The 21,824-nt window shown below is 32.3% G+C and overlaps 1 protein-coding gene across 1 annotated transcript in view; it reads right to left on the bottom strand.

Annotated features, from left to right (window-relative positions):
- The window catches only part of LOC145277718 (fasciclin-2-like), a 674,167-nt gene that overhangs the window by 338,380 nt on the left and 313,963 nt on the right, over positions 1-21,824 (bottom strand). Inside the window, exon 4 of the mRNA XM_080129418.1 lies at positions 18,282-18,444. Within this exon, the coding sequence (XP_079985544.1) occupies positions 18,282-18,444 (163 nt within the window). The remainder of the gene's footprint in view (positions 1-18,281; positions 18,445-21,824) is intronic.

A 21,824-nucleotide genomic window follows, 5' to 3' on the forward strand; every position in this document is an offset into this window, starting at 1 on the left:
TTGGTGGTATTCTTTAAAAAAAAAACCTAATTAAGATCACTCCCAGAGTTATGCAACAAATTTCTGTAAATTTTAAAGAAAATCTGTTCAGCCGTTTCGGAGTCTATACGGAACGAACAAACACATACACACAGAAAAGTTACACATATATATATATATATATATATATATATATATATATATATATATATATATATATATATGCAAATTTATAAAAGTAAGTATATTAAAAAAAATATCTATATATATTAGAGCTCTATAAATAACTCCAATTTTTAGGAGGGTTCTTTCTGCCTACAGAGTGAGGGTTTACGCATCGTAACACACAAGACCTCCAAGATATTCAGTAAGTGTTTGGAGCGGGCCTCTGTGCACGATACGGACAACTGTCCGAATAGGCATCTCAACACAATTTATTGTCGAGCAGATTTGCCCGATTGCCGACTTGTGGATCGGTGAATGCACGGATGTGCTTAATAAACGTTCGGGCGTATTCCTATAACGCCCGGATGTGCTCGTCGATACGTTCTTGTATGACATACACCACTTCCGAATTCGTGCAATTATTCCAACTCGCATTTGTTTAAAAATGCTCTTTCGTAGATAATTGAGTTCATTCAAGACGTATCGCAAAAACAAAAACAAATAACACACACACACATATACATATACATATACACACACACACATATATATATATATATATATATATATATATATATATATATAAAATGGAGCAATGGAAACATATTTAAGGTATATGCAGCTTCTCTTCGAATTTTCGGATTTTAATAATGTCAAATCACACTTCATTTCCTTTTGACGGATTGATTGTTGCTATTTCTTCTGATGAGTTAAAGGCAGAATAAATTCAGTGACTGATACAATAATTAAGTGATTGATTTTGCGCTACGAAACAGATGCTGTCAAGAATTGTATAAGTCAACTGAATAAAGGAATAAATTATAAGGGAGTCAGCATCATGAATTTTGGAATATAACTTTTGTCATTTATTCATTATATTGCTATTGTTCTGTAATTACATGTAGTTTGTTAAATAATGATTGGTATATATTTTGAGAAAATATATTTCTACAGAAATATATATATATATATATATATATATATATATATATATATATATATATATATATATATATATATATATATATATACTAGACTACCCGTAACGCGTTGGGGCAGTATGTTATATTAGCTATGGAATTCATGTATGAGCGTAACACTTGTGACGTAAAGAAAATAGTATATTGTGACATAACAGAAACATTTCTATGAAAGTACATTAAAATGAAAAAAGAATATAGATAGATTTCTATGAGTCATTCTGTTTATTATAATTGATTATTTTTGAAAAAAAAAACAATTTACAGTTACTGAATTATAAGAGGTTGGCCATACTTATATGTAAATGTGCACTGAGCAGGGACCATAATACTTATTATAGTTAAATTAAAATTTTCATATATCTTCTTTTTTTTTACATCGTTAATTTCTGTATTACGGTTAAGTTATTTTAACCCCCACTCTTCCCATGTTAAATAATAATTTCGAAATAATAACGTTAATATTTCAGCGTCCCAATTGTTCTTTTTGTTTTGCACGTTTAAATCAGCCAAATAAACAATTGTTAATAATGTCTGTTTTTTTTTTACATCGTTAATTTCTGTATTACGTTTAAGTTATTTGAAACCCCATTCTTCCCATGTTAAATAATAATTTCGAAATAATAACGTAAGTATTTCAGTGCACAGGTCATGCGCGTATGCGTAATCGGAAATCGTAAACCGGAAAGTGGGTTACATACATCGTTACAAGGTCATTTGAATTTTATAATCATATATATATATATATATATATATATATATCTAGACAGATATATATATATAGATATAAATATACATATATATATATATGCCGATAGATATATATATGTATATCCATATATATATATATATATATATATATATATGTATATCCATATATATATATATATATATATATGTATATCCATATATATATATATATATATATATATATATATATATATATATATATATATATATGTAGACAGATCGATAAAAAGAGAGAGGAAACACAAATGTTTCCAGGACAATATGACGACCACTTAGATCTTTTCCTAGTCATTCGATTGCATACTTTGCAAAATGAATCGATAAGTTCGATTATTCTAAAATGCGCATCATCAGTTCCATTGGCGGATAAAAACGGACTTTTTTCTCTGAGTGCAAATCGTGCCGTTCTCACTCGTGAAGTTCTTCTAACTTGTAATTCATCGTATAATTCAATTTATTTCCATCAAGTAGGATTTTTTGGCCCGGGGACAGTCAAATTACCTTTGTTACCCATCTGTACCAAAATGTTGTTCCGTCATCCTAAGTGTTCATAGAATGAAACTGCGCTTCCTTCTGGCGGAACGTAATGGAAAAAGTTGTTATTCGTTCGCCGTCCAGTTTTACCTTCTCCCCTATTATCTATAAACTTGTCATGCCATGCTTATGTTATATTGTATATTAAGAAAAATTCTGGTTTTCTTAAAAATTTATAGTAATCTTCAGAAATTTAGTGAGACATGGAAGTAGCCATGGATTAATATGAGACCGTTTTTTGTGTTATTTGCATTACTCCGGAAACTATTCTACTTCCACAACGTGTTGGCCGATATGACCCCCCCCCCCCGACTTCCTTTACGTGCATTTATTTCAGATTACTGAATGTCTTTGTGAATTCGAGAGCAAATTGGAAACCGTGAATCAAACTCCTGTAAAAGTACTGATTGAAGGTGGAAACATAATATATATATATATATATATATATATATATATATATATATATATATATATATATATATATATAGTAAAACAAAATATGTAGAATAAAAAAGAGTCTTATAGGATGCCCCTAATCGTTTGTAGTAACACTTAAGACAAAAATATTATTAAATGTCTAAAAAATAGTATCATGATTACTACCCCATATAAGTTTCATAAATAATTCACACACACACACACACACACACTCACACACACACACACATATATATATATATATATATATATAAACCACACACACACGCACGCATACACTCACACACACACACACATATATATATATATCATATAATTATATATTAAGTGTTCCCTTTTCAGATTAAATATGTTTTTAACTCTTTTTCAAAGTGTTTTAACATGTTTTATTAACTATTTGCGCATGCACACACACACAGACCCCCCATATATATATATATATATATATATATATATAAATATATATACATACACATACAAACAAACCGGCTCCTTCAGTCTTTGACAGACTATAGGTACTCACGTAAGCGGTGCCTGCGCATGGAATTTTTGTGTCAGATGGTGCGCAATCTCCAGCCACACCTCTCCTGAGTCGGAATTGCTAAATACCATTGGCAACTGAAGTGTATGTACAGGACGACTGGAAACAAATGCCGACACAAGCGGAGAGCACAGATCGCGACTAGAATTCCCAAATGATCACCTATCTGGTACTAACGAAGCTCACATTGTTTAACTACGGTGATCTGACGAGAACCGGTTTCCAACTCGATTATGCTGTACGTATATATATATATATATATATATATATATATATATATATATATATATATATTAGCAAAAGTATCCGTCATTGACTGGGTTCAAAAACAGCCGACAGAAAATGGACTCTGATTTATGAAAGTATGATAGGTTATGAAAAGGAAGGGTTGTAAAGAGATAGCTTCAAATTTAGGGGTATCAAAACCAAAGCAAAATATTATGAAAGTATAAATAAAACAGATAACCCCCCCATAATTTATTATACCATATTTGTTCACACAAAAAAACTTATCACAATATTCTGTGGGTCTATATTAAAAAACCTTGTTAAACTTTGTGACATATTTCTATTCTATGGAGGTCAGGTACGAACGGACATCCCATAATTTTATTATACCATATTTTTTCAAACAGAAAAATAATTATCAAAGTATACTTACGCAGATAGATATAAAAAGTCTTTATTAAAGTGTGTGTCTGTTTCAATTCTATGGAGGCCAGGCGCGAACGTATATCCCACAATTTAGTATACCATTCCTATTCAAGTTAAAACATACTGATCAAAGTATTCTTATGCGCATCTATATCAAAAACGCTTGTAAACGATTTTTAAATTTTTAAATTTTGTATTTCTATAATGTGTGGACCAGGCGCGAACGCAGACCCACAATTTTAATGAACCACCGTTCTGCCAGAGAAAATACACTCAATCCTGTGTCTCGATACATCTTCAATCATTATATGTAATCAGTTTTAAAAATAGTCAACCATATAGATCCTATTTGTGGCCAGACACACACACACGCACACATTCAGCTTTATATATATATATATATATATATATATATATATATTTATATATATATACATATATATATATACGAGGGGCGTGCAATAATGAATGCCCCTGACCAACTTTCCATACCAGTAGATCAACGAAACTTGGCACAGTTATTAGACTTTCTCTACGTAGGAACCATCCAGAGTTATGCATTTCTCCTATCATTTGATGCAGCTCTGGAGAGAGTTTTTATAGAACACCCTAGGTTGGTTTTCTAACTACGATGTGACTTAAAAAATCAAGGCTGCATCATCTGGAAAACGCTTTCCTTTCAAAAACAACTTCATGGCTGGGAATTAATGAAATTCATAGGGCGTAAGCCCAGGAGAGTAAGGAGGATGTGGAGTATTTCATAAGCACACGTCCGTGCTTCTGATCTGTCGACTTGTGGACCGGAGCGTTGTCCTGCAGGAAGAGAGTACCTTTACTGATCTTGCCCCTGCCTCTTGATTTTGATAGCTTCCCTTAATTTCCTCAAAATTGAAGCATAATAGGCTCCTGTAATCGTGGTACCTTTACCAGGAAATCTGTCATCACTACTTCGTCCTGGTCGCAGAAGACTGTGAGCATGATCTTGCCAGCGGAGGGCTGCACCCTTGCCTACTTTGGAGGTGGTGAGTCCAAGTGCTTCCACTGCATTGACTGAAGTTTGCTCTCTGGATCATAGTGATGGACCCATGTTTAATCCTGTGTAATCAGTCTTTTGAAAAACTTTGACTCATTTTCTTGGCATATCTCCAAATTCATCCTCGAGTACTCGACGCGTTCTCGCTTCTGGAATGGTGTGAGCAACGTCGAAATCCATTTGGCAGATACCTTATGCATATTCAAATGGTCAATAATGATAGTTTCCACAGACCCTGTACTAATCTTGACATCTTGGGCTATTTGGCGAATAGTAATGCGCCGATCTTCCAAAATGGCAGCCCCAACTTGACGGACAGATGCCTCATGAATTGTAGAAGGTGTCCGACCAGGTCTGGGAGCTGTTTCTACAGACTTCCGGCCATGTTAGAATTCACGATGCCAGCGTTTTACAAGGTAATATGATGGGACATTATCACCATTAGTTTCTTTCATTTAATCAAAAGTTTCCGGTGTTGCGCGTCATTTCAAATACAAAAACCGGATCACTGCTCGACATAAAACAGGCTCCATTTCACACCTGACTCAGTTCAAACACCTGTAAAAATTAAACCACAATAAGTTAAGAGCTGTAATTTGCCATATAACCCTTAGAGATAGAAATCCTTGCACATGCAAAATTTCAGCTAGATCAAACAACTGGAAGTTGGTCATGAGCATTACTTTTTGCACATTTATCGTGTATATATATATATATATATATATATATATATATATATATATCGCAAGTTATAAAAATATATATGGCAATTAATCTACACAGAATATTCTGTGTTTCATCATCGCTAGGATTCGTAGGCTTATGCAAACAGTTGTGGTTGTCTCGCGTTTTAAAAGTACATTCTATTTAGCCTTTAGTATGCCAATACGCTTCCTTCTTTTCATCCCCCCTTCCTAATCAGCCAATGCCCAGGTACTTACAGGTCAAAGGCCCAGTTGACCTTGGGTTCAACCTTTCGTTTGTGTGTGCTTTCTTAGAGGGAAGTGTAGATATATAGTGATCTGACCTATTTTAACCTAGGTGTAGTTAAATAGTTTTTTTTAATATTATGTTATATATATATATATATGATTTATGTAAATGTGTGTGTATTTCATTTATTTATTTTCTATTGTTATTGTTAATTTTAAAAATTATTTTGTATCGCTATCCTAGAGTAAATTGTCCAGTGTATAAAGTTGTTCGCTATTGCTCCCCTACAGTTTAATAGATGTTGGAGTTCTTTAAAGTATAGCATAGCAAATTTTTCATGAAGGCATAATCTGCATAGATCATCTAGGTCTCTACATGTGTTTGCTTGTCTTACTATTTTCCATTTGATTACCGTCAAGCGTCCGCTGTCTTTGAGTTCCCTGCATTTGTTTGCTAGTGTTGTTTTCATTCGGTGTTTGTAATTTTGTTACGTTTTGGTAGTCATAATATCGGGTTTTGAAATCAAAGAAGGAATACTTACACAATATTCTTGTTATTCAGGTTTCTTTCGCAAATATTGTGGCCTGGTAAGCTATGATTTGGGTAGATTTTTATCTTGAAGTGGGCAAAGTGTGCGGGATCTACAATGGCATTTTGCTTTTTCATTATTCGTATTTTTATTTTTACAATTGTTGTTGTTGTCCTGATTGGTGTATTATTATTATTATTACTATTATTATTATTATTATTAGTAGTAGTAGTAGTAGTAGTAGTAGTTGTAGTAGTAGTAGTAGTAGTATTGTTGTTGTTGTTGTTATTATTATAATTATTATTACTATTTTTACTAGTTACATGTGGTATTTTTGTTTGAGTTTTTTCATTATGTCAACTTATGTTTTTGTTTGTTGTTCTTTTCATTGCTTTTACTTAATAGTTTGTCGTTATGTGCTTTAATTATAATCTCGCAATTTTCGCAGCAGCTGTATGATAACTTTAGTTTATTTTTATTGAAAATTTTGTGTCACGGATTGGTTACGGCGAAGTGCTTTTCAATGAGATATTTAAATTTCTTGCCAAGTTTTGTTTATAACATTTGATTGTATGGCGCCTTATACCAGATTATATTTCTTTTTCCCCTATTTAAAATTTTATTGTTATTGGTGTTTTTTTTGCTTATATTTGATATTGATATTTTTGTATCCACTATATTTTAGAACTGTTTCGTAGATATTGATTGACGTTTTAAATAAATTTTCGTCGCTTGAGTTATTTCTGAGTCTACTTACGAGCGAATTAGGAGTCTGTTTTATAATTGGTGGTGGATGATTGGACTCAGGGTTTACGTATATTGGATTAGCTTTATCTTTTAATATGGTTCTTATGTGTTTTTATCTAAATCTAACGTGACTTTCCGGAAGTTTGTTATTTATATGTTAGCTAGTACGTCTCCTTTGCGGCCTTATTTTTTCATTTCCTTGTGTATGATTTTCTGAAAGTTATCCCCCTTGACATTGTCGGAGTCTTTTATTATAGCTAGACCATAATCTCTCTATAGGTTGTTATCCGTAGTATCAAATATGCTTGTAAGGATATATAGAATTAGCCAACTTTATCGCTAATTTTTAATTTATCTGTCATTTGTTTACTGTCAGAATTTATGATATCTATGTAGTCGCATTCGTTTGTATCTAGTTTTTTTGTAGATTGTGTAATGTTTTCTGTGATTAGTTTTTTATATTCTTGTCTATCTATTTTATAAAAAAAATATTGTTTTATCTGCCTTTACAACGATATAATTAGAGTTGGTTTTGTTTCTAACGATTTGCGTAGTTTCCGTTGGAAATTGTTACGTTGCTTGTGGAATTCTAAATTTTTAATTACGTTCAATAGGTCATTTTCAAAGTTTATCAAAACGTCTTCTGCTTTTGTGTGATTTTAGGGTTATAAAACCATAGGATTCCTGAAAGATATTCTTCAACATACTAAAAAATTGATATGGAAAAGGGTTAATTTTGAAAAATTGTTAAAACACATATCCACACCTCGCAAGCATAACTACATTATTAAATTAATTAAAAAAAACAGATGAACTAATATGCCGAATGCGATGGCGAGTAAATTTCCTCCTTAAAAATGAACACATAAACAAAAAGGAATCCTAACCAAAAAGTATAGTTTACCAGGCCACAATATTTACGAAAGAAACCCCGAATAAAAATATATATTACGTAGGTATGACTTTCTTAGATTTCAAAACCTGATATTATGTCCACAAAAGTACGTTCAAAAATTAAAAAAAAAAACGAATGAAAACAACACTAGCAAACACATACTGGGAACTAAAAGAAAGCAGACGTTCGCCGGTAGTTGAATAAAAATAGTAAGACAAGCAAACACATGTAGAGACCTAGGTTGTAACACGAGTTGGACTTGATATTATAAAATGTGTCATATGTTGTATGTGGTATATTCGTGCGCCTGTAAATGCGTGTATGTGTATATACGTTGTATCATTCAGTTGATTGTCTATTGTGTATATTTAAATATTTATGCAACAGTTCTAACAGGAAACGATTGACGTGAACGTATCGAAACATTTGATGTAAATAACAAAACACATGCCTGTATTATTTATGAACATTTATTCTCATGGTCTGGCCGACATTTTCAGAGATTACACGTTCTTTACATCTTGGATGTCGGAAGTGATGCTAGTTCCCACGTCATATTGGTCGTCCGTTCTCTCCAATGTTCAGCTAACGACTGATTAGAATCTCCCCAAATCTACATACATCACGTGTTTCCTTACGTCACATTATTACGTGTCTCAATCTAACCTAATGTAAACCCAATCTAGTTATTTGTTTATGCAAACCCCAAAATAATGTTTACATCTATTGTCTATTTCCTTTTGTGATTTATATGTCAAGCATCTTTTCCCCAATTTAATTGTTTATTTTTCTTATCATAATAATTGATCCAGCGACCAGCAGTCGCTCAAATCAATTCGTAGTAGTAGTAGTAGTAATAATAATAATGATAATAATAACAATAATGATAATAATAATAATAATGTTTTACCGTTGGCCCTGCTTGCCCCAATTAACACAGATAACACGCTATGATCACAGCCTAAATGCTCATAACATTACACCTAGACGATCCATGTAGATTATGCTTTCATGAAGAATTTGCTATTCTTTACTTTAAAGAACTCCAACATCTATTAAACTGTCGGAGAGAAATAGCGAACAACTGTGTACACAGGATAAACTTTACTCTATGATAGCGATACAAAATAATTTTTAAAATTAACAATAACAATAGAAAATAAATAAATAAAATAAACACACATATACATAAATTATCATACACACACACACATATATACATATATATATATATATATATATATATATATATATATATATATACATATATATATATATATATATATATATATATATATATATATATATATATATATATATAAACTAACATATTTAAACAAAAACCCATTTAACTACGCCTAGGTAAAAATTGGTCACATCACTAGATATCTACGCTTCCCGCTAAGAAAGCAAACACAAACGAAGGGTTGAACCCAAGGTCAACTGGGCCTATGTCCTGCAAGTGTCTGCCTATTGGCGTATTAGGACGGGAGCCGTGGAAACTAGGACGCTGATTGGCTAACTAAAAACTGAATAGGATGCACGCATATAAAAACGCGAAACAACCAAAACTCTTTTCATAAGCCTACGAATCCTAGCGTGGATGAAACGTGGGAGGTTCTGTGTAGCTTTATTGCCATATATATTTTTGTAAATTGCTACCCAGCTCCACATATATTGCTCACTGTTTAAGTTAATAGTTAAAGTTTACGCATTAAATAATACCTTCCTATATTAATTTTTATGATTAAATGAAGTAGTCATATATATATATATATATATATATATATATATATATATATATCTGAGATATTTTCTGTGTAAGTGTCTGAGTGTGTTGAGTTCGTTACCTATAAACTCCGAAATAGTTGGGCCGATCTTGTTTTAAATTTCACACTACTGAACTTTATGTGTCTGGGATAGTTCTTAGATAGGTTTTGCATCTTAATGCTTCCGTTAAGTATCGGTAATTTATAATCGAAAAAAAATAAATGATCCTACCAGATTCTCACATTTAACAGCATTATACAGTTTTATATCACAAGTTAATTTGGGAAGTTTTATCCCTGCACAACAGAAGTGCTCAGGGTATAAAATTATCAGTAGTTTCTCTGATAAGACAAGCGCTCGTTCGAAATGAATGTTTCTGTTTAGAGCACTATTGAACCATGATATTTTAGTTATGTATTTTAAACTTTAATTCAACCTTTATCTTATTTTTATATGCATAAAATCAACAGTAGGTTCTCTTCAGTGTAATGTAGACAACAATATCCTGCGGATTATATCACTGCGGGGAGGCATGTAAAGCGCCATCCCGGTGCACCGCGATGCGGCCTTTACTAGAGGAAGCAATCAATTGATTTGATTGAAAAATGCACAATTTCACCGATTTCGATGCTAATGAACGTATTGGAAGTGTGAAACGTTTGTTGATCTGCATTCAATTTTGGGAAACGTCAGATGCCCTTGCTTATCGCTTATACGTACACACAAATTGAATTTACATCAGCGTCCAATAACTCCTAATTCTTGTAAAGTTGCCTTACATTCATTAGTCAATTGTAACGTCAGATATTATTACTCTAGTCTTTTTCAGTCGTTTCTTTTCTATCTGTTTTTCTTTCTGTTGCGTGCATTTCCTTTACACTTCTTTTTTCTTTAGTGTTCTTCTATTAATGCCATTTACGAAAGACTATCTGTCTTTATGTAGCATGAATTATTCTAGTATTTACTAGCATTTCAGCCCGGCGTTGCCCGGTTGTTTGTCGGTGTATGTTGATCAAAAAAAAATGCGGTCAATTTTTTAAAACTTTGACCCCTATTATGACCAATTAACATTTATTGTTTTGGACTAAAATTAAGTTATTAAGTTAGATCCATGTCAAAGGAACCTATGTCTAAAATTTCAAGTATTTAGAGCCAAAATTGGTGGAGGAGTTTGGTAGAATTCTCAAAGGTCAAATCGTTGAACTTTGCTCAATTAGCAGCCAAATGTTTGGCCGAACACCGACCACAAAGATTTTTCCAAATCTCAGTACCCTGTATTTGAAATTTTGAGTCTGTAGACTCAAAATTGAGGGATTTATTGCGTAGGGAAATGTACACACACAGACACACAGAGAGACACACAGAGACACACTAAAAGACATGTTCACTTATATATATATATATATATATATATATATATATATATATATATATATGTGTGTGTGTGTGTGTGTGTGTTGTGTGCGTGTGTGTGTGTGTGTATAAATATATTAGTACATAGTCTTTGTTTAGTATATATTAGCTTAGTAGAAAAGCTGAGAGAAGCTAATACATTATACGGTTTTTTGAAGCATAACGATGAAAAGAAATTATCAAAAATAAATGCCCATAATCTCTTCCGTTGAGTTATTGTCGGCAAGTACATTGCTTTTCTGCTATTTTTATCTACATACAACATGTACGGACACGTATTTATACACTTATTTTACAGATATGATTTTGATATATAGTTGATATTGCTTTAATATTCAGAAAAGGAACCGTTTATATATTATTTTAGCCACGTGTAATTATTAGGACTAGGACAACATCATATTCTTTCCATTGTTTTTACTCTCCGGTGTGTATCCTTTAATATCTTACATGAGTTATTATGGAGTGATATCGTTCTCGGTTGATTAATTGTGTCTAACAATGTCAGATACACACTCGAGAGTCAAAACAATGAAAAGAGCATTATGTTGTCCTAGCCCTAGTAAGTATAAATGTCTGATTTACAAAAATGAACTCTTTGCAGGGAATATTATATGAGAAGCGGAGACGTCCACTATTTTACCATCCACAATCCGTTTCCCCAAATCGACACTTCCTCGTGAATGAGAGTGGGTCAGGCAATAATCTAATATTTTTAAGTTGATAGTAATAGTGGAAGGACGCGTCGACCGTAGAGATAGATTTTAATTATATAATGACAGTAACGTATGTATATATTATATAATGACAGTAACGTATGTATATATTATATAATTGAAGTAACGTATACATTCATTATATAATGAAAGTAACGTATGTATATATTATATAATGAAAGTGACGCATATATGCATTATATAATGAAAGTAACGTATGTATATATTGTAAAATGAAAGTAACATATTTATACATTATATAATGAAAGTAACGTATGTATATATTATATAACGAAAGTAACGTATATATACATTATATAATGAAAGTAACGCATGTATATATTATATAATGAAAGTAACGTATGTATATATTATATAATGAAAGTAACATATGCATATATTATATAATGAAATTAACATATATATGCATTATATAATGAAAGTAACGGATGTATATATTATATAATGAAAGTAACGTATATATATTATATAATGAAAGTAACGTATGCATATATTATATAATAAAAATAACGTAGGTATATATTATATGATGAAAGTAACGTATGTATATCTTATATAATGAAATTAACATATATATACATTATATAATGAAAGTAACGTATGGATATGTTATATAATAAAAGGAACGTATGTATATATTATATAATGAAAGTAACGTATTATACAAATCGACACTTCCTCTTAAATGAGAGTGGGTCAGGCAATAATCTAATATTTTAAGTTGATAGTAATAGTGGAGGGACGCGTCGACCGTAGAGATATTTGGATTATATAATGACAGTAACGTATGTATATATTATATAATGAAAGTAATGTCTATATATACATTATATAATGAAAGTAACGTATAATAATATGTACATACACGTATATAATATATACATACACGTATATAATATATACATACGTATATATTATATAACGTATATATATATTATATAATGAAAGTAACGTATAATGATATATACATACACGTATATAATATATACATACATGTATATAATATATACATACACGTATATAATATATACATACGTTACTTTAATTATATAATGACAGTAACGTGTATATATATATTATTTAGTGAAAGTACCGTATATATACATTATATAATGAAAGTAACGAATGCATATATTTTATAATGAAAGTAACGTATGCATATATTATATAATGAAAGTAGCATATGTATATATATATATATATATAATAAAAGTAATGTATGTATATATTATATAATAAAAGTAGCGTATATATACATTATATAATGAAAGTAACGTATGTATATATTATTTAATGAAAGTAACGTGTGTATGGACGGATGTATAATCAATAATTGCCACTTTACTATAAGAAACAGGAACTTGAAATTATAAACAAATAATCAGCTACTTTGGCAAATTTTTGTAATGTGCTATATTTGTCCTTGTTCTTATAATGTGGATATAGACTGCTCGTATCCTGTTTTTTTTTTCGACTATAAAATGTTCTCAATTGACCCGTCTGCCATCGTTAATTTTAAGAATGTTTTGTCGATCACGCTGAAAATGTAAAACTGTCCAAAAACAGGCCAAAAGTCCCCATGAATAAATTTATAGATAATTGAATTTTCCGAAAATGTCAATCTCTGTGAAACGTCTTCAAAAGAGGGTGAGGGCTTCCGGACACTCGGGTACCAGGCAATGGCTGACAGATATGCTACGTCGACAAAAATCCAACTAAAATGGGATAGTTTACTAGAAACGGAAGTCACCTGACCGATAACGTCATCAGCATTACCTCTAATGGCTGTCCGTGTGGAATCTCGCACCATTTTCCTTGAAATTAATCACGAATAAATAAGTCCTTTGAAATGAGCCAATTTCTATTTAAAATATTTACCTTTGATTTCAGTGTGATTTCAGCGATAATTAGATTATATTAAATGAGTAATTTATTGTATACCTTCGAATGCAGATAACTATTAAACTATCATATTTTGATATTGTATATGAGGAAGCGATATTTTATATATTAATATTGCACGGTTATTCAGGAGTCAGTGGCTTCTACGCAAAAATAACATTTCTACTTTAAAGTTAAGGTTAAAAGAGTATGTCAAGGTTTGGAAGCAGATACGGAAGCAAAAACTAAGAACTCGAGAAATGAAAAACTTATCATTAGTCGGCTAAAAAAGATCAGCATCTTGTCTTTATCTATGGAGCAAATAAACACACCTTAGATGGTGACTTATCAGTATGGCAATGGAAAGATAATATTTTTTCATTATTTTGACTCTCGACTATATATCAGTTACTATCTTATATGTTTTTAGATAGAGTGATGTTGTTCTCGAACTCTGTTCAACTGTGTCGGATATATACTCGGGTGCCAATACAATGATAAGAATATTCTGGTGTTATAGCTCTCCTTATCACTAAAAACGAATTCAATAAAACCAGCAACCCGTTAATAGTGACCCTGATAAACCGAGTAATATGTTATAAATCTTCATCTAAACTTTCCTTATATGAGAAATGTTGTCGTCGATTATATTTTCTCTTAATCTGAACTACTTAGCCAATATGAATATGTATGTCTGTATCTACTGTTTTAAATGTATAGAAGCCATAATCGCACGCTGAATAGTAATGTACTAATTCTGTGTAACATTTTGGATGACTATTAAATAATGTAACGCAACAAATCACTACTACAACAACCAGTTCTAAACAAAGATTTTCTTGGCTGATAGTACTCCACAAGAGTGTTAATCATTCAAACTTCCAGGTATAGCATTCACAAGTAATATAAGTTAAGTTCCTCTATCAGACTAGATTTTATATCACCCCCCCCCACATATATATATATATATATATATATATATATATATATATATATATATATATACACTAAGCTCGGTGCCCGGCGTTGCCCGAATGTTTGGAGGTGTATGTTGAACAACAACAACAAAAAAATGTACTAGGCAGGCAGGCTCGAACCCGTGACGCAAAGGCGGAAAATAAAGTGGAGGTGGGTGTAAAAGTGTTGATTGTACAAAAAAAAAAAAGAAGAAAATTGCAGGCGCAAAAAAGGTGATAGTAAGCTGGCAGGCTCGAACCCGTAGTGCGACGGAAATCAAGAAAGTGAACAAAAAAAAAAAAAACGTGACGCGTTAGCTGTTGCACCCATCACCAAACCGTAAGCGACGTTTTTTTTAAATTAAGGCTAGACAGTCGAAAAGAAGCGATGACGTTGGAAAATACCGGCGAAAAAATCGATCCTTTCTTGTAGAAAAGTGCTCAGTTAAGGGTGAAGGAATTAAGATTTTTAGACAATGTTTCGATATTTGTAGTCCGAAGGGTCGTGCTTCAAAATGATATCGATATTCGTGAAAATGCGTCCCTTGTGTCGAAAGTTTTTGCGAGACATACATACATACATACATTTAAACAGGCAGGAGAGATTTATATTATGGATTTGGTGTGTGCAAAAATAATGTCGTTTTCTGACCTTCAACAAGTAGAAAAACGACATTACTTTTACACCAACCTAATATATATATATATATATATATATATATATATATATATATATATGTATATATATATATATGGTAAGGTGATTGATAATTTATAATTCATAATTAAAATTAAAAATTAAAAATCCGTTTCATAAGAAGGAGCACAACAAACACAACAAAGCCAATAAATTGTACGATCGTTTCGGAAATGATGTTTTTTTTATTATGACAGACATTATATCAAGGACAATAATTTTAGCATACAGTTTTTTATGAAAACAAAGTCTCTTCATCAGCAAAATATTGAGTGTTTTTTTTTAATAAAAAACACCATGAATAAACTTAGCATTTACGTAGTGCAGATGAATCTGGAAAATATTAAAATATAAGGAAAATATTTAATTAATGATGCAGATAAGTAAAGTAATATTAGTTAATAATAAAAGTTAGAATAAAATTACATAGCTGTGTTTAGAGTAAACGTTAGAATAAAATTACAAAGCTGGGTTGAGATTATGTATAATGTTATAATAAGATGCTATTAAGAGAATTTCAACAAATATAAGTATATTTATATTTACCTTAAAATGGTTCATCCCTTGAAAACCGTAATAATCCTCAGAGCAATTCATTTAGATGTTGGCTGTAGCTTATACATGCTCTAACTGCTTAATTTCAAATTGAAACGCCAAAAGGGCAGTTACTAACAGTTAGCTTATTTCATCATCGCTTATTTTAGGTTTAAATAAAAATATAAATATTCAAAATGAAGGGAGATAATCTTGTTTTGTCTAGTAATATGGTCAAAGGTGGGATAATTCGTCATTATGCTGTTTTTTTATATAGCATAAGATAATTTTATTGAGTAAATTTAGTAATATTATAATTGTTTTATTTATTTTATTTATTTATTTGTTGGAATTAATAAACTTGGTAGCCTATATATATATATATATATATATATATATATATATATATATATATATATATATATATAGTGAAACTATTTGTCCATGTTTGGCGTAATGTTATCACATCTTCGCTGGAGCATCAACCGTGAGTCGCTTTCTCTTGGACAGGTGGCAAAACAAGTCTCTAGCCTAAGATATCCCGCGGTGTCAACTTAGCTCGAGTACTTTTTCATCGCCGAAATAATTGACTCATGTGCTTGCTGTAAAAGTTCTTACACGGAATGTGCACCGAAAAAACTTGCTGCACAGTAACACTTATGTCACGTACGTGAGTACAACCAGCCAACATGACTAACTTCAGGTCCCACTCGTTGAGAGGTCTCAAGATGCCGAAACACGTTTGGCTTCTTTTACCATTTGTCTTTGTTCCAATATTAAAGAGCATAAACCTAATGCAAACACATGTCGTGTTACACAAATCCTCACTTCGGATACCTACTATAAATCGGATCTATTAATCATAGTAACTACTTGTGTCCGAATGATAATATATTTTGTTTATGGTGAAATAAGGTTAAGTTTTAGTTGCATCTGATAATGTTAAAACAAATACAAGAGAGACAGACATACCGATACACATTGCGACTCAAATCGAAATCGTTATACCATTAGAACGTACATGCAATCAGGTTCCCTAGTGTTTTAAGACTAAAAACAATACTAAACACTACATTAGCTGCCATATCTGTTTACGAGGTTGAATGCCTAATAGATATTATCCTCGAGTGTCTAATACAGAGGTGTGTCTTTACAGAGGTTTGTCAGAACAACCTGACACGAGGATACTTTTTCCATAGAAATAAACCCTGACCAAATATTTAACATCACATAGTATTCGCAGCCCATATAAGATCTTCTCACTATGGCTAATTTACATGAGCTTTTTTGAGGAATGGTGCACCGCCTCCAAGTGATGTTACCTCAAGTAATAGCACGAAGGTAGATACTCCACCAGACTAGATAAATTATTTTCCTGGAATCCAGTAAGACCAAGAGACCAAAACAAAAGATATACTACAACATATGGAACTGGTTAATTAGGGAGAAGAAAAATATGTTCTCAATTTCTTTCTTTTCAATGTTTAAGAGATAAAGACCCTTAATGGAACATCCGATTATATATGTATCTCATACAGAGTTTTTATTTCCGAGAATTTACTATTTAAGAAAGAAAATAACACACGTCTGCTACTCTGCTAACTACACCATGCTCGATTTCAAGTTTTATTTGAATAAATATTTGTCCAATCTTTCTGGGCCCTGTATATGATCTTAAACTATATCCGATTGTGAAGGCTCAGCTTTCGGGGTTCGGGTTGTGTTGAGCAACCGCTTAATCGCCATTGCTCCCAGGCCCACTTTGACCCGGAATGGTAGTACCAGTTAGGGTCCTAACTATGGGTTAAATAGAAACCGACTTGAAAACAAAAACAAACAAACAAGAACATTCTGTTAAAAAAAATTCTTCAAAATCACTGGATTCGGCATTAAATAATCTGAAAAGGGTTGATATGCCGTAAAACAAAAAACAACCAACCAAACAAACAATCTTTCTATTGAATTTAACGATTAACATTTATAATTTCTAAGCGTCTCATGGTTTGCATCTTGCAATCTCCTTGGCCCTTATATTCGAGTCTTTCCGCCGAGGTATGTTGGGGCTCTTTACTACATAAACAGAGATAAGGGGAGGGGAAAAATCAGTGTACTCACCTGCCAAAGGTATTGTTGACGGCGTAACCATCTGGTGTAACCCATGTCAATTTGGGTGCGTTACCATCGGGACCAAGCCCTAGCGCCATGCATTTCAGTACAAGATTTGAGCCATACGCGATTTCCAGATTTTCTCTAGGCAGGATCATGATATCAGGGCTCTCTATAAAAGATTTTTAAAGATCAAAATAAAGAAATTAATTAAAAATGTTACATATTTTTTTTAAATAAAATGTTTTTAATCACTGCATTTTAATTAAATTTAAATTATGTATTGACTTAATTTATACGGGTGAGAAAAGTATGTTCGACTTGGTAAGATATTACACTTTTGAAAGTTACGAAGCTATGTTTCTTTTACTTACAACTGTGGTCGCCCAAATGTGCTGAATTTGAATTTTCCATTTACTTTAGTAAGATTGTTTTACTAATAAAGTCATTGCTAAAACTTGCGAAGAAATGAAACGGAAATTTAAATTTTGTTCTGTTTTAATATTTTTTTATTTTTTTAATTGTGTCCCCCAAAACGCAAGCAATCGAAAGAATACTATTCAACAATCGTACTCTTTATATATATATATATATATATATATATATATATATATATATATATATATATATATATATATATATATGATACGAAGGGGTTTTTGATATAAAAAATAAAATTTTATCAGTAAAAACGAAATAATTTCATTTTTAAACGAAAATAGTCAATTTGGTATACCTTTTTGGTATTTTTTTTCCATAAGCTCCAATTACCATTCACGTTGTACATCTCGACTTTTATAGGTTTTCGGGTATGCTTACAATGAATAAAAACGAAATCTCCCCGTGTTAAGAACAGCTTTCGGAATAGACACCAACAACCTCCCTATGTTAAGAACGGCTTTCGGAATAGACACCAACAACCTCCCCATGTTAAGAACGGCTTTCGGAATAGACATTCACAACCTCCCAATGCTAAGAACGGCTTTCGAAATAGACCCCCACAACCTCCCCATACTAAGAACGGCTTTTGGAATAGACACCCCCCAAGCTTCCCATGTTAAGAATGGCCTTCAGGATAGGTTGTAGGCAGGCAACATCAAACCCGTACAGTGAAGAAAGAAAAAAAAAACGTGACGTCTTTATTGTTTCGATCATTGCCAAACCGGAAGTGATGTGGATTTAAATTAAGGCTATCAATCGAAAAAAGAGAATGGCGTTCGAAATTATCGGCGAAAAGCGCCCAGTTGAGGGTGAAGTGATTAATGTTTTTAGCCAATTTTTTCGTATTTGTCATTCGAAGGGTCGGCTTCACCACGATACCGATCTCGTGAGAATCCGTCGCCTGTCGAAAGTTCTAGGTAGAAAAACATATACACACATATGATGATTGCAACGTCTTTTCAGACGAGTGCCACTCCCTCAGACATTTAAAATCAATGAGCCTAAATGCCTGAGGGAGTATCTATACAAATATGATGTTACAGAGTCTTAGCTTTGTACGACAGCTAAGTCTCTCTCTCGGTTCAAAATGTTGAGATCCAGCAACAAGCAAGAGCAAAATAGCCAGCAACAAATTAAACTGCAAACCAGCTTAATGCGGGTACTGGTCTCCCGCTTTATGTTTTTTTAAATCAGACATTTGCTTCTCCTAGAAAGGTTGCCTTCACCACGGCTTACGAGAGCCCTCTCCACCCCAATACACATATAAACACACACATATACACAGTGCTAGTTGGCCGTTGACCCAGAAAAAGAGTTCATTCGCCCTTTGGAAGGTCTTGTTTTTAATCCTTCAGGGAGACTAGCCACCCTCCTCACCAAAAAAGTCTGGTGGGGGAACCAGTTTAGTCGCCGGTGACCCGACCATGAGGCAGGTAGTACTGGGTTACATGGTACCAGTAGCATATGACATGACTTGACATGAAAGGCTATATATACATACATTTAAACAAACAGGTGAGATTTATATTATAGATTATATTGGATGCAATATATGGTAATGATTTAAAAAGTAAAAAAAAAAGACCTGGGCGCCACTACCGAGTATCGAAATCAAACGCTTCAGCTCACAACTTATTTTTTCCTCTGCCGCCAATGACTGGGCCATGAACATATTTATTGCAAGGCTAAAAATTCAAACATGAACCAATAACTACTACGTTATGCGTTCATAATGATGGCGTTCGACCTGGCAAATTTCATTTTTGTTAATTCTCACACTTTTGCACCGATTTTTTCGGGCTAAAACCCAAATATACAGTTTTGCGTAGATTCAAATACCTTATATATGAAGTCTCATGTATGTAGACCAAAACTTTAGGAGTAGTTTGTTAGACAACATTTTTTAAACAAAAATACCAACGTAAAAATATATGGAAACAATTTTTTGTTTACTTTAAAATTTCTACGCAAATATAATGCAAGTATAAATCATGTAGAACATCTACATTAAGATAATTATATGTAATAGTTAACTAAAGATGATAATCCCATAAGAAAACCGAAGCAACTAATAGGGAATTAATTAAAATGAATGTTTAAAAGAATAAGCAAATTAGCTGGATCTTCTGCTAGTGAAAGAAATTCCACGCCTCATACATGACAAAAATGTATTTTCTGTTTAAATAAATAGAGAAAACAATTTTAATATATGAATATCAAGACGCACGCTCGAAAAACGAATTTATATATATATATATATAGTCATCCACATACAGTACTGTTTCGCAGCTCATCAGTGCGGCTAGACAGGCAACTACCTCAAGCCAGGATTGAAACCCGACCGTTTGTACGGCAGTCAAGGCTCCTAACCATTACGCTATTGGCGGCTGCTTGAACGAGTAGTGAGTTTAACGATGTTTTGACATCGTCAGAAATACCTCCGCTCGATTTGTTTACACAAAGAGCGTCGCTTATATGCTAATGGTAATTCGTGTTTCACTTCTCAATATGCTCAACTCAAGGTGAGGAGCATTATAGTCATCCACATACAGTACTGTTTCGCTGTTTCACAGCTCATCAGTGCGGCTAGACAGGCAACTGCCTCAAGCCAGGATTGAAACCCGACCGTTTGTACGGCAGTCAAGGCTCCTAACCATTACGCTATTGGCGGCTGCTTGAACGAGTAGTGAGTTTAACGATGTTTTGACATCGTCAGAAATACCTCCGCTCGATTTGTTTACACAAAGAGCGTCGCTTATATGCTAATGGTAATTCGTGTTTCACTTCTCAATATGCTCAACTCAAGGAGCATATATATATATATATATATATATATATATATATATATATATATATATATATATATATGTATATGTATATGTATATGTATATGTATATATATATATATATATATATATATATATATATATATATATATATATATATATATATATATATTTATTCTTGGATGACCGCGTCCGTTGTCGAGACGAAGTAGGTTCATTTCACAGCCAGATTTCGGCGCGGTTGTCTTGATGTGTGTTGGTTAATAGAATTTCTTGTGTGCGGGGCGTTTGCTCAGTTAGTAGAGTTCTTGCCTCGGATGCAAGA

Source organism: Euprymna scolopes, chromosome 6 (genome assembly GCF_053919585.1).
Source record: "Euprymna scolopes isolate OS-2025 chromosome 6, ASM5391958v1, whole genome shotgun sequence".
In the NCBI taxonomy this organism is placed as follows: Eukaryota; Metazoa; Mollusca; class Cephalopoda; order Sepiida; family Sepiolidae; genus Euprymna; species Euprymna scolopes.